At 49.1% G+C, this 14,675-nt stretch overlaps 2 protein-coding genes across 2 annotated transcripts; one reads left to right on the top strand and one right to left on the bottom strand.

Annotated features, from left to right (window-relative positions):
• Nucleotides 1-2,135: 2,135 nt before the first annotated feature.
• Nucleotides 2,136-3,761, top strand: TBRG1 (transforming growth factor beta regulator 1). Its single transcript, XM_033170611.1, has one exon. The coding sequence runs from the start codon at nt 2,177-2,179 to the stop codon at nt 3,197-3,199; it is 1,023 nt and encodes a 340-aa protein (XP_033026502.1). The 5' UTR covers nt 2,136-2,176; the 3' UTR covers nt 3,200-3,761.
• A 1,945-nt stretch (nt 3,762-5,706) lies between these two features.
• LOC117059192 (translational activator of cytochrome c oxidase 1) lies at nt 5,707-10,713 on the bottom strand. The gene is made up of 6 exons (XM_033170748.1): nt 10,590-10,713; nt 9,250-9,507; nt 8,444-8,550; nt 7,968-8,098; nt 6,188-6,365; nt 5,707-6,087 (listed from the first exon to the last, which is right to left on the bottom strand). Exons 2-6 carry the CDS (start codon nt 9,464-9,466, stop codon nt 5,887-5,889), a joined length of 834 nt encoding a protein of 277 aa, XP_033026639.1. The 5' UTR covers nt 9,467-9,507; nt 10,590-10,713; the 3' UTR covers nt 5,707-5,886.
• Between the last annotated feature and the right edge of the window lie 3,962 nt (nt 10,714-14,675).

The following is a 14,675-nucleotide window of genomic DNA, read 5'->3' as shown; positions in this document are numbered from 1 at the left end:
ACATTTAAACATGAAACCAGGCAGTGTTTGTTAGCATGTTGCACACCTCATAGGGAAAAAAATGGAAAAGTGAATCAGGCCATTGGTCCATCTCGCTCAATACTGTCAACACTGTATCTCCGGTGTTTCAGGCAGTACTGTACCTGAGATGCCAGGACTTGAACCTGGTACCACCCCACCCCCACTCCCCGGTAAATAAGACTCCCCACTTCCTTCTCAGCCGGAATTCTGGCTTCCATACCTAACCCCTTCCGAGAGTCCAGTTGCAGATTTTGTCTCCTGATGGGGCTCCCGCCGTGCCATTTAACAGGCGTAGGGATATGACTTTTCTCCGGCTTAGAGAAACAGCGATGCAGCAGCAGATGAAGCCGCTTTTCGCGTTGTGACCAGCATCGCTCAGGACCTTTCAGTCCACATTCTGACATTATTATAATCCCGCGGCGCCGCTGTTGCCCCGCCCGAAGCAAAAGGTTGGCGACCCCTCCTCGCTCCCTCCCCCCGCCCCTTCCTGATTGGAAACCAGGCTGTCCTTTTGTCCAGGGAGGAAAGGGTTACGCAGGCGGGCGCGCGGCGCAGGGAAGCTTCCGGTCCCCGACAGAGCTTCCGGGAGAGCAAAGAGAGGAGCAGCAGCAGCAGCAACATTTGGGTAATAAGCTGGGGGGGCTGCAAATGAAAGAGGGGAATTGGGGGGGGGGGTCCCGTGGCTGAGCATCGATTGTTTGCAGGCAGCTGCATCATTTGCAGCCGCTTCCTTGGCAAAAGCGCTGCATGTGTCGCACCGACCCCCAAGTTCAGCATAAATTGCAACTCGGGTGCTGCTTTAGACTTCCATCTGGTTGGCCACTGTGAGAGCAGGGGTGGTAGGCAACTAAGTTTTGCTCAGGAGTAGGCCTGTTGAAATGAACGGGCCCTAGCTTCGTCATGCCCATTAATTTCACTGGGTCTGCCTTGACTAAAACTTAGACGACAGATCCACACCACACGTTTAAAGCATGCGGCATCTCCAAGGAACCCCGGGAATTGTAGTTTTACCCTTGCAAAGCTGCAGTTCCCAGCACCCTTAGCAAAGCATAACTCTGGGGATTCTTAGGGGTGGGAGCCATGAACTGTAAACGTTTGTTGCATGTGCTTTACATGTATGGCGTGTGTATAGGACGAATACCTTCCATGATGCTAGACTAGATGGGCCATTGGCCTGATCTGTCGTGATCCTACTGCCAGTACATTTCACGGAGTCACCCTGAGTTCTTGTTGTTACCACCCTTCATCTGAGGATCACAGAGCGGTATGGTCTAGCATGGAACAGGGATGCGGGAAAACACATATCCACACTATATATATATCAGGATTGGGAAACCTGTGGCTCTCCAGATATTGCACTCCAGTTCCCTTCAGCCCACAGCCAATGTGATCAATGGCCAGAGATTATGGTTACAGTTCACCAACCTCTGGAGGCTCCCCATCCTTGCTATACATAATTTTTATAAACTGCTATCAAAGCTCTCTCAACTCTTTGGCTAGGGCTTCCTCATTCCATTGCCATTCCGGAGAGGAGCTTTGCTCCTAGTTTTATGGAGGTTGTTTATAATATTTTCTATTACTCCAGTTTACCCCACTGCTACAGGACTGCCTACCCTTCGTTTGATGCTTTTAATATCTGTAATAAGAAACTGGCCAGGAAGTCATGCCTTTTAAAATCCCATAATATTTTGCCGCTGCAGGAGGGAAATGGGATTGATTAAAAACTCTTGGAATGGAAAACTCATGCAATTTCCTTGTAGGACATTCTTTGAGCAGATGCTGCTAAGAACCCACAGTGAGCCTTCAGCACCATGTGCAGATGAAGATCCATTTGGGTGGGGGGGATCCTATGCACTTTTGAGCATAATTTCAGGCACCCCTGAAGGTACAAAAACATTCTTGCGCCTGGGTTTAGGGGACAGCAGTACACCCAAGGTGTATACTGTTCATCTGAATGTGTATCTGAGCCTTTTTAGCATTATGAAAGATGGTTACTCACTCTGATCCTGAGGGATAATATGGAGCTGGAAATGTCTGTATGGGGAGTGTGTGTTTGTATGTGTGTTATTGCAATTGCCTCTTGCATCTTTTCTCCTCCCCAGCTTTCGTCTGCTCAAGCGAGCCCCTTTCCATCCTGCCCTCACCCCCCCTTGCCATGAAGAAAACCCTACGCAAAAACCAAGGCGAGCGCTACCGCCTGAAATTCCGGCGCCTGCGCCGTGCAGCCAAAGTGCTGGTTTACGAGAACGCAGCTCTGTGTGACGAGATTGCCAGGCTCGAGGCGAAATACCTGCGTGTCCGTGAAGAGCGTCGGTTCCTGCTCGCTCGCCTGCTGCAAGCGCAAGCCCTGGCGGAAGACGAGCCTCCTCTGCCGGCCGTCGCTTCCGCTTCGCAGCCCTCGCCGGATGAGCTGGCCGCCCGCAAGCCCCGCCGAGAACGCAAAGGCAAAGAGAACGGCCGGGCCTCTAAGCGCAGGGCAGCCCCCGAGCTCGGCGTCCGCCGGCTGGTTCCGCCGCTTCCTTTGGATCCTTCCGGGCGGCCGGTTTTACCCATTGCGTTGGGTCCGCTGACGGTCTACAGCTTGGGGGAAATTGTTCCCGACCGCCCAGGCTTCCACACGGAGACGGCCATCTATCCCGTCGGTTACTGCAGCACCAGGATCTTCGCCAGCACCCGAAGACCAGTCCACCGCTGCCTCTACACCTGCCAGATCAAGGATGGCGGTGGCGGGCCACACTTTGAGATTGCCCCCGAGGACGAGCCGGGCTGCGTGGTCGCTGGCTCCACTCCCGACTCCTGCCACGCCCAGCTTCTCGAGGCTGTGGGAGCAGCGCAGCTTGAGCCGGCAGGGGCCGAGTTCTTTGGCCTCTCCCACCCGGCCATTCAGCACCTCATCCAGAGCTGCCCAGGAGCTCGCAAGTGCACTCGGTACCGCTGGCTGCGCTTTGAGGTGTGCCGCCAAGCAGATGGCCCCCCTCCTGAGGGGTTGCCCCCGGGAAACCCTGGGACTGACTATGAGGCTTTCCAAAGCCAAGGCCTGGCTGGGCCTGTGGGCCTGGACTTCCCCACTGCCACCCCTTCCCCACCGAGCGGCAACGGGTATGCAGAACTTTTTCTGCCCTGTGCTCCCTCTGGAGGCTCCCCCATCCCCCAAAGCCCAGAGAGTGACACTGATTGAATTGGGTCGGAGCCGTCCATTATTTCACCCGAGTTTTCTAGTAGCTGCAACCGCATAGATGTCATAAACTGCTAGTTCTATACAAAGGGTCTGCTTTGAAGCTGGTGTTGTCTCTTTTATTCTTCATGGGCATCAGTTTGCATGGAGACACCCTAAAAGGGGGTAGCCAGTGTGGTGCCCTGCAGATGTGGTTCGACTACAGCTCCCATCAGCCTGAGCTAGTATGGCCAATCATCGGGGATGATGGGAATTGCAGTCTTAACAGCACCTGGAGGGCACTGTGTTGCCTATTTCTCCCCTGGAGTAGCCATGTTATTTACATTCTCACACACTATTGAAATAAGTACTTCAAATGATTGCTTGTCAATTTTCTTCTTTCGGTGTTCCTACTTTAATGAAAATCACTGTCGCTTATGGTTGGGGGTTTCCCTGGGTTGAGCCAGAGCAGAATTAGGCCAACATCGGCAGAATCATGTGGGCATGCTTAACTATCTACAAAGAGACATTTCCATCGGAGGACTCATCAGTGAAACCTGTTAGTAATAAAGCTTTTGAAATTTTGCCTCTGCCTGCAGGAATCTTTGAGATCAGGTATGTGAGAGCACAGTTCCATTAAAGGATTCTCTCTTGTGGACTTCTCGGCCTCCACAGTCTCCCAGTTTTGGTCAGATTTTGGTAATAGTTGGGAGGGCTGGCTTTTTTCAGGGTAGGAAGCAGTGGGTGGTGTCTTAATGGTACATACTATATATATATATATAACAAAAACCAGTTTCAGACTAAAATGGCTGACACAGCTTCTTCCAAAACAAACAAACAAACAAACAAACCCCACTACCATCCTGAACCAGAGCACATTGATGCAGAAATAGGTTCCCACTCTCTGTAGTAGGTTATTCTTTGTAGTTTTGCATGTGTACTGGGAATTCTGTAGATTCTTCACAAAATGACAAGTGTATAGCATAGAGCCAGGGTGGCCAACTCCCAAGAGACTGTGATCTACTCACAGAGTTAAAAACTGGCAGTGATCTACCAGGTTCAAGTCAAAGTTGTTGATATTTTTAAGGAAGGATGAAGGTCCGTTTTTGAGGGATTCCGGTCAAAGTTGTTGAGTTTTTTTCAGGGAGGAGGTAAAGTGTTGAGCTTTTTTTTTAGGGGAGCCACAGTTGTTCAGCTTCTTGGGGGGAGCCCATGATCTACCATTGATCTACCGCAGACGTCCAGTGATCTACTGGTAGATCACGATCTACCTGTTGGACATGCCTGGCATAGAGCTATCGTGTAAAAGCCACAGTACATGAACACGCAGAGACTGAAAGGACAGGTGCTTGGAAAGAGACGAAGGAGTTAATTTTCACATAGTGAGGCGCTGGTAGACGTCCAGTGAAATCCACACTCCCGCATACACCCAAAGCAGGCAAAGGGAGATGCTTAAAATGCAGGCATGCAGGTATCCACTTATTAATATCACACATTCATATGCACAGCCACCAAACAAATACCAAAAGGGCAGCAGCATCATGTGCAGAGAGTAACCCACACCTACTCTCACATGCAGCTACAAAGGCAGGTAGGTGTTCAGTTTACACACATCAACCAACAAGAGAACACTCGGCAACATTCATACACAAATAGTTTTGAAGACACGTGTACTAGCTGCCAACATACTCCCAAACACTCGCTCTCTAGCATTCACTGAAGGAAGTGTAGAGAGAGGGCATTCAGGCACAAGGCAGAAGTTTCCCTTGGCTAGCTCTCCTTATCTGTTACAGGGATCCCTCCTCTGGACACACAATGAGAAAACAAGCTTGGCCCATTATTTGTGGGAGGCCCTCCAGTATTGGGGTAATGGCCAATCCTCTTACTCATTTCCAGTCAAAACTCCTTATTCCCACTCCGGCTCTATGCAACAGAACCAGAAGGCTACAGCAAACGCAAAACTTTAATTATCTTTCTCCAAACGGCAGGCAGCACTCGGGATAAAGACGTGAAACGTGGCTTGTTGGAACACACCGTTTTCTGCTCTCTTGACAACAAATGTCTTCCAAGGCGAAATACATGTTTTCTTTCAGGCTGCTTCCGCCACACTTAAAAACATGACACCTGCTTTGCAGCCTTCCACTCTTACAAAATGGACAGTGTTATCAAAGGTTTTTGCCCTTGCAGGGTTATTGAGCAACCACACAAACCTCCAAACAATGCCTGAGAAAACAAAAAGTCCCACTTGGATCATTTGGGCATCGAGTCAAGTGAGGAGTAGTGAGGCATTCAGTAACCATGCCGTTGCTGGCTCATGAGTAACCTCAATTCCTTGCTACAGTACTGGAACTCCAGAGAAAGTTGCGGCTTTAAGAAAGAGGGCCTTGTAGTGAACACTCCTTGGATTTTCCAGCAGAAGTGCGCAAAACAGGGCTAGAATCCAACCTTGCCAGAGTGCTCACTCGACATCCACAGCTGCTTGAGGGCCCATTAGATTTTGCTTACCTGCCTTCAGGTAAGGTGCCATTAAGTATGAGAGAAAAGTCCAGCAGCAGCACAGTAACCTTCATTCCTGGCTGCCACCCTTAACTGCTCAGAAAAGGCACCTCAGATTTGACCTCGCAGCAAAGCTTCTGACATGGTGCACATCAGGCCACAGCTTATAGCGGTCTTCTGACGCCAAGAGAGGTTCTTCAGGGAGGCTCATCAATCTATACAATATTGTCGTACACGCGGACGACATCCAGGTTGTCCCGCAGAGCCTCCAGCAGCTGCGACGCCCGATTCATCTCCTCGTCCGATAACTGGGCGCTGACGGTCGGGATGAACTCGAGGCCGGCAGAGACGGAACAGAGGCCCAGCGAGTCGAGCTTCTCACGGACCTGGCGCAATGTCGGCACAGCGCAAACGAACTGGTTAGAAGGGAGCAAAAGAAGAAAGGCAGTCGGCCACAAACGCCTTGCAGACTCGAACGCAGTAGTAGTGCAGCTGCACAAGAAACCTGCCTCTCACCTTCAGAAGCATCTTCTCGTTCTCATCTTCCTCCTCTTGGACATCTTCCGCTCCAGCTTCGATAGCCAGCTCCAGGGCCTGGTCCAAGGTGACGGCGCTGCCGGACCGGTCCTCGCTGCTCACCGTGACAACGCCCTTCTTCTCAAAGCTATGTTGGGCCCCGTCGACAAGTTGTCCCCTGAAGGAGGGAATACAAAGTGGGTGGGGGCAGCGACCCGCCCGCCCGCCCCAGCACAGACATTAAGTGATAGTGAACCACAAGATCTAAGAATATAATAAGACGTTCTAAACTAGAAGCAGTGTGGGAATACGGTTTGCTGAGAGGCTGCATATAAAACTTGTTCCTGGTGTGCAGGCCTGAGTCCTGCATCATATACACATTATTTAACCATGTTCTTCCCAGAGAAGTTAGGTTCCTACGGTCCCACCTCCAACTTACTAGAGTACATTCCTCTCCTCCCAGAGAGAAACTAAAAAAAAAAACCAACCAAAACACCCCTTATTGCAGGCTTCCCCAACCCAGAGACTTCCAAGTACTTTGGACTACAACTCCCATAAGCAGTGATGCTGGCTGGCGGCAAATGGTAGCTGGAGTCCAAAATGTCTCAAGGACATCAGGTTGGGCAAGGCTGGCATTGTGACACACTCTGAACGCCAACTCCTATAAGGCCCAGCCAGTAGAGCCAAAGGTCACAGATGGGAGTTATGGTCCAAGAACAGTAAGAAAGCCATGGTTTCCCCACCCACTCTGAGCGGCTTCCAACAGAATATTAAAAGCACAATAAAGCATCAAACATTAAAAATTTCCCTAAACAGGGCTGCCTTCGGATGTCTTCCATAGTTGTTCATTTCTTTGACATCTGGTGGGAGGGCATTCCACAGGGCAGGCGCCACTACCGAGAAGGCCCTCTGCCTGGTTCCCTGCAGCTTCACATCTTGCAGTGAGGGAACTGCCGGAAGGCCCTCGGAGCTGGACCTCAGTGTCCGGGCTGAACGATGGGGGTGGAGACGCTCCTTCAGGTATACTGGGTCGAGGCCGTTTAGGGCTTTAAAGGTCAGCACCAACACTATGAATTGTGCTCGGAAACGTACTGGGAGCCAATGTAGTTCGGCGGCCGCTCCCAGTCACCAGTCTAGCTGCTGCATTCTGGAGTAGTTGCAGTTTCCGGGTCACCTTCAAAGGTAGCCCCACGTAGAGCGCATTGCAGTAGTCCAAGCAGGAGATAACTAGAGCATGCACCACTCTGGCGAGACAGTCTGCGGGCAGGTAGGGTCTCAGCTGGAGTACCAGATGGAGCTGGTAGACAGCTGCCCTGGACACAGAACCTTCCTCACATGTTCCCCATCATGTAGAGATGAGGAGGGGAGAGCAAGGACGTGTTGTCCCCACCGCCTCTGTCCTGCCCCTGATATCCCAGCCCCACAGCCCTCCAAGCATTGGGGTTGTTGAATGTTTGCAGCCGCAACACTGAAATGCATGGGGAATCTTCCTGAGCCGAAGAGCCGTTGGAGGTTCAGTCTCAACAAGTAAGAGGGTGGTAGGGTGGGACGGTGAAGAACACAGAGGAGAAGGAGCAGCCAACATCTGCTGTCTACCATCGCTGTATGATGGGGAATGCTTGAACTTCTCCAGTCCAAAGGGAATCCAGAAAAGCCACACTGTGACCACTGGGAGGCTAATAATCCAAAGCCCTCTCCTCCAACCCAGTAAGACCTTCTCAACCACTGCAAGCCAGATGTGGTCCCCACCCCCAGCTGGCCACTTCACCCCCACACTAACCCGTGTTTGTTCAGAAGATGCCGGATTTCATTGAAGGACCTTTTCGTATTGTCCGTCAGCAACTCAATTAGTAGGGTGCAGCCGCCAGGGCCTCGCACGCCATACAGCAGGTAGGACGATTTGATTTTTTCCTACCAAAAGAGAAAAGTTGAAAAGAACAGTAAGTTGCATCTTGAGGGACACACACACACACACACACACAGATGATGGGAGTTGTAGTTTAGCGCCATGTGGAGAGTCAAAAGGTTTTCTACTACTGCTACTACTACTACCGGTAAATTAAGTTGTGGGCAAGGGGACACACGGGTGACACAGAACAACCAACCCCTTTCCAATCACTACCATTTCCTTGCTGCCCTTGTTACCCCGCTAGACACACACACACACACACACACACACACAACTTCCTCCTCCTTCATAAAAGAGGTGGCAGCATCCGCATCTGCACCCTGGCTCCAAACAGCTCAGAAACGTACCCCGCTGGTGAGTGCTGCTTCGATGGAGGCCTTGGGCATGCTCTTGCTGCGGCACTGCTCAATAACATTGGCGAGATTCGTGTTCAGGTTCGGGTTGGGTCCGCCTTCTGGCAAAGACAATGCAGGAAGACAGCAGATTACCCTTAAACGAATGGTTTATCCTAAAGCATTGTCAGCGCGCATCTCGCTTCACAGAACGATGGGAACGCAAGAGGGTCTTTGCCCTGAAGTGTTTACAATCGAAAATTCAGCATAAGGAAGAAACACCACGGACAGAATAATTGCCACACACAGGAAGAACAAGGATATAGTTTGAGTGCCTCGCTTGTAGTTCTATAAATCATTTAATGTGCCAACACAAATATATGTTATTAATATTGCAGCTTTTGTATAAATCAAACCATCAAATCTAGCACGCGTGCGGCCACCTAAATTATATAATTCGGTATTTGAATGATTGGTATTAGTAATTGTATTATAATTTGGTATCGTTATAATGAGGCTATTGTTGGACTGTAATTGACAATTAATAAAAATAATTCTCGAAAAAGAAAACTCAGCATAAGGGAGGGGAATGTAGCCTACTGCATTCTGTATAAATCTTGGGAGCTGGGGAACAGGAACTGCGGGGATGGCCACTGACCAGATTTGCTGCTCCAAGTATGTGGGCAAAGCTGGGTTTCACCATGCTTGCCAGAGACCGGTGGCACATTGGCCACGCAACAAGCGGAAACGTGGCAGCCTAGGTGTGCACTAGGAATCTCCACTTCCATTGCAGAATAGCAACAGAAATCCTGCCACTGTACCTCTTACAGCCAGTCGGATCAACATGGTAAGCTTCTGGAAGACACGGGCCCGAGCTTCGTCCTTCGGACCCTTAATATTTTTGACCTTGGACCATTTGTTGTGCCCGGCGAAGGCAGCACAGGAGGCGTGGACAGCGCGATGCGGGTGGTCCAGTAACATCAGAAGGCGTGACCGGAAGAGGACGCTCATCCTCACGAGACTGGAGCCTACAGACATGGCTTGGATGGGACGGAAGAGGTTCCGTCCTGGCGCTCAATCTTGGAAACAAATAGGAAAGAAAATGACTCTCGTGATATGAAAATGCAGAGCACTGGAAATGCAGTTTAGAAAATGGCTCATTTTGAGGCTGGAAAATAAGAATCCTACCAAAAACAAAAAACAAAAACCCACAATCCATCAATATAATCTAGTGGAACATTGCTGAATTGCTACAGTTAATTCTGGAACCCACTCGAAAACCATGAAATAAATGGGAACTGGTCCCTAAGGATCTAGAGCAGGGCCAGGATAGAGAGGGGTCTGTGAGTGTGTGCAAAGTTATTAAGCCTGTTGTGCAAAGGAACCATTTATTTTCATTGCCTCACACACTTTTGCCTCTGATTCTGCCTGCCACTCGCATGTGGCTCGAGAGGACTGCCCACAAGGAAATGTGGCCCTCCATCTGAAAAAAAGGTTCCCCACCTGTGATTTAATGAGACAAGAAGCTACTCAAAGGAGAATAAAAACACAAAGATCAGCCTTATGGATAGGGGCAACAAGAACCTCTGTAATAATGGAATAGGAGCAGCAGCTTTCCCCCTTACATGACAAGGAGATCAATGCAGAGAGTTCACCAGCTCCCATCAGAAGAGTGCTGGTTTATAACTTTCTCCTATTGAGTGTTCTTAGCTTTCCTTTCCCCACTATTTACACATTATTTTCCTCCAGGTTGTTCCAGCACAGGGTACTGGAGTAAACATTCACAGAATTCCGCAGCGGAAAGTAGCCAGTGCAGAAGGTTAAACGTGTTAAGGTTACGAGCCTCTTGAAATAGGCAGAACAAAAATCACACGCATCCATCTTTTATCGGGAATAATCGATCTCTGGTTCTATACAGTACTCGCAAACACAAAATGTAGATTGCAATTAATTTAATTCATAAGCATTTGCACTGAAAGACAGAAGGAGGAGTGGGATCTACGCTTGATTGTGACTAGTCTAGTGTGTCAGAAGAACTATGGTAATCTGCGATTCACTGCTAGTGAACCCAGGAGTTCTGGCTTCCATCATGCACTACAGTATATTTAACCCATGAAAGCCCCCCCACCATTTCCTCTTCCACGCGAGGGTCCCAACTTACAGAGGAATAGCTGCAGCAGCGTCATGGAACTCCCCGGCATTCTTCCTGCAATAGCTCCGCCCACAGAGAGGCGGTACCTGAAATTAACTCTTTCCTTTCGAGCCCATGGTGGGCAAACGATTCCTGGACTAGATGACCCCCTCGTGGTCCCTTCCAACTCTACGATTCTCTACAATCCTATCCTCCCTCAGGCGTGCCTTTATCAGATATTTATTTTTAAATTAGTCATGCAAGGTCTAAAGGTGTGGATAATAATCTCATGTCTAGTTTGGCCTGAAGGCACTTGGGAGTCTGGAAAAACTGAATTGATTGTGTGTTTGTGTTTGTGTTTGTGTGTGTCCATTACTGGCAAGTATCACTTCTTAAATGGGCTGGAATGCGAAAGTTGTTTGGGAAAACCAGTACACATTGTCACGGGTTCGGGTGACAAGAACTGCCCACAAAGGACAAATGCTATTCAGTTGACATATAAAGACGAACCCAGCTAATTTGCACTTTCAAAAACAATACATGCAACCAAAACACAGCCATCCTTCAAAATTTGGACTTCTCTGCAGTGCATTTATCCAGCCAAATGTCTGTACGGAAATGCATAAACTAGGGCAAACTTGAGTAAAAATGCATTTAACTGTGAAAACGACATACTGTACAAAAATGCATTCTAGAAGTATACAGTAATCAGAAGTATGGTGTCCAGATCAAGCAAAGTAGTAAAGTTAAGTAAAGGGGACCCCTGACCGTTAGGTCCAGTTGCGGACGACTCTGGAGTTGTGCGCTCATCTCGCTCTATAGGCCGAGGGAGCCGGTGTTTGTCCACAGACTGCTTCTGGGTCATGTGGCCAGCCTGACTAAGCCGCTTCTGCCAAACAAGAGCAGCGCATGGAAACGCTGTTTACCTTCCCGCCAGAGCAGTACCTATTTATCTACTTGCACTTGATGTGCTTTCAAACTGCTAGGTTGGCAGGAGCAGGGACCGAGCAACGGGAGCTCACCCCGTTGCGGGGATTCGAACCACCGACCTTCTGATCGGCAAGCCCTAGGCTCTGTGGTTTAGACCACAGGGGTCAGATCACACCTGGAATACTGTGTCCAATTCTGGGCACCACAATTTAAGAAGGGTATTGACAAGCTGGAATGTGTGCAGAGGAGGGCAACCAAGGTGATCAAGGGTCTGGAAACAGCCTTATGAGGAGCGCTTGAAAGAGTTGGGTATGTTTAGCCTGGAAAAGAGGCGACTGAGAGGAGACATGATATCATCTTCAGATATCATAAGGGCTGTCACATGGAGGAGGGAGCATGCTTGTTTTCTCCTGCTCTGGAGGGTAGGACTCGAACCAATGGCTTCAAGTTGCAAGAAAGGAGATTCTGACTAAACATTTGGAAAACTTTCTGACAGTAAGAGCTGTGCAGCAGTGGAACAGTCTCCCTCGAGAGTGGTGGGCTCTCCTTCCTTGGAGGTTTTTAAGCAGAGGTTGGATGGCCATCTGTCACGGATGCTTTAGCTGAGATCCCTGCATTGCACGGGGTTGGACTAGATGACCCTCGGGGTCCCTTCCAACTCTAAGATTCCACGATTCCATTTGGGAATACTGCTTTACAAAAACGTGCAGGTGAGGCAAAATTGCACATAGGAATGCGTGCCTTATCGGGAAGATTTCACCCGAAGGATGCTGATGAATTTTCATAAAGACTTTAAACATTCAAACCTGCATGTGGAAATGTGGAGAGCTGAACTTCAGGACGGAAAGCGAGAAACTGAGAGTACTGTACCCAAAACGGACAAGATTCGCCCATCCTTAGCCAAGTCAACTTCAGCACAGAAGCTGTTAGTCGTATGCGGAAACACTCGAAGGGTTAAAAAATCAAAAAACAAAAGCCCTGAGCCTAGAGAGGCTCCGAGACACCCGAAGAAGGGGATGCGAAATGCTACGGCACTTTCCCGTTCCGCCCAAAGTGGGGAAGGAACTGAAAGTGGCTTTTGGTCCCCCCTCGCGCGCCGCCCCCGCCCCCCCCGCCCCTGTCAGAGCAGCAGCAGCAGCAGCAGCAAAGCCAGAGAGGCTGCGCAGTGCGAGCCTCCAGATGTGGGTGGAGAGAAGCTGCCAGGAGGGACGCAAAAGGTAGGAAGAGATTCATTTCCTCCCTCCGAGGGCCACCACGTGGTCCCCCTTCTGCTCCAGAGTTTTCTGCTCCCTGGAGCGGGGGGCGGGGGGGCGGGGGGCGGACGGTGGGGGTTGGGGGGTTGGGGTCACACCTGGACTAGGGCTGCCTGCTTGCTCTTGCAAATGCACACATACACACTCTCTTCCTTGCTGTCTCCGGAAGGCTGCTGAAAGATGACCTGACACGCGTTTGTACACTCCCTTTTCGTAGATCCAGCATGGACTGTATATCTATAGATATATACACACACATACATACTTACATACATAGATACACACACACACACACACACACACACGAATGAAGTGGGATCATTTATTTCCTGGCATGGTCCATCGAGATTTCACTGTACTACGAAGGACTTTCGATGGAGGGTGCCCCTTTTTAAAAAACTTCCACGTTGATTCAAGGGCACCTGCTCCCTGCCGATCAAGAAATCGAAACATCTTGGTTTTGCTCACTCTGTCTCGGTTGTACTAGTTTTCTTACTGTAAGAAGTTTCTGACATAACGGGAGAGTGGAACGTGTGAGTCCCCACTCCTGTATCAAAGACTGAAGTGGTACAGTCCTCCTGCATGTGTGGGTCAGGCCCTGACTGCCTTAGAGAAAAAAGTGAGGCAGCAATGCCTTGACCCACGAGGGTGAGAGGTGGACCTATCACCAGGTTGGCCACTGTGGGAACAGGATGCAGAACTAGATGGGACATTGGCCTGATCCAGCAAGGGCCTTCTTGTGTTCTTATCCGATTCCGGCTCCTCTCAGAACAGCTCCCCAACATTGTATACATTTTCTCAGATCTGACTTTTCTTTCTTTTCTGTAGAAGTGTTTATCCATTTTCACTTCTTTTTTCATTTTCTTGTTCCCTACCACTATAGCATTTTGCATGTTTATCAGTTTATAGATGATCAAAATAAATCAAATCAACAAGCAGCCCTTCCACCTGGCTGCATTGAAAGCGAAAGATAAAATAGTTAGGCCCACTTCATCAGTTTTGAGTCTGTGACCAAGTGCAACGGTAGCAGCTATTATTTATTTTATTTATTGAATTTATATCCCGCCTTTTTCTCCAAAGAGCCGTACATGGTGGCATACATGGTTCTTCCCTTCCTCAGTCTCCACGACAACCCTGTGAGGTGGGATAGGCTGAGAGGCACCGACTGGCTCAAGGTCACCCCACCCAGTGAGCTTCATGACTGAGTGAGAGGGTCTAAACTCTGGCCTCCGAAGTTCTAGTCAGACACTCCAGCCACTACACCACATTGCACTAAGCACTTAAATGTATAATTCTAGCTACAGGTAGGTAGCCATGTTGGTCTGCCGTTGTTGAAAGAAAATAATTTTTTTTTATTCCAGTAGCACCTTAGAGACCAACTAAGTTTGTTATTGGTATGAGCTTTCATGTGTATCTGAAGAAATGTGCATGCACATGAAAGCTCATACCAATAACAAACTAAGGTGCTACTGGAAGAATTTTTTTAAAATGCATAAAGCATTCTTCTATATGGCTTCCATCTAATTTAAATGCTCTTATCAAGTGACAGTGCATGGTCAGCGGTTGTGTCTGCACCAAGATGGCTGATCACCATATATATCACCATATATAATAATGAGCAAGTGTTGTTGGAAAGGCAAACAGGGTTATTAATTTGTATTTTACAAATTAATATTTACAACATCTCTGAGGGATGTTGTGTTATTATCAGTCATCACTGTATCCATGCCAGGGATTGTGCCCCCCCCTTCCTTGTGCACCTGGGGACAGGAATATTAGGCGGGGTGAGAATAAAAATGGAACAATCTTCAGATGAGCAGTCCTGGGCTAAGAGTGTTCCACTTTTCGTGACAGGACAATGCCTTCACTTACCACAGATTATTCTAACCGCAGGCCAAGTCAAGAGATTGAGACGCCTTTCTCCTCAGCGTGA

This window comes from Lacerta agilis, chromosome 14 (genome assembly GCF_009819535.1).
Source record: "Lacerta agilis isolate rLacAgi1 chromosome 14, rLacAgi1.pri, whole genome shotgun sequence".
Taxonomy (NCBI): domain Eukaryota; kingdom Metazoa; phylum Chordata; class Lepidosauria; order Squamata; family Lacertidae; genus Lacerta; species Lacerta agilis.
Note: the sequence above shows the minus strand (reverse complement) of the source record. Positions and strands in the feature narration are given on the sequence as shown.

Excerpts from the sequence above, each read along its gene's own strand:
- TBRG1 (XM_033170611.1), top strand. The coding sequence starts at position 2,177 with ATGAAGAAAACCCTACGCAAAAACCAAGGCGAGCGCTACCGCCTGAAA.
- LOC117059192 (XM_033170748.1), bottom strand. The coding sequence starts at position 9,466 with ATGTCTGTAGGCTCCAGTCTCGTGAGGATGAGCGTCCTCTTCCGGTCA. Across the intron at positions 8,551-9,249 it reads GATCCGACTGGCTGTAAGAG|AAGGCGGACCCAACCCGAAC; the intron begins GTACAGTGGCAG and ends TGTCTTTGCCAG. Across the intron at positions 6,366-7,967 it reads CATCTTCTGAACAAACACGG|GGGACAACTTGTCGACGGGG; the intron begins GTTAGTGTGGGG and ends TCCCTCCTTCAG.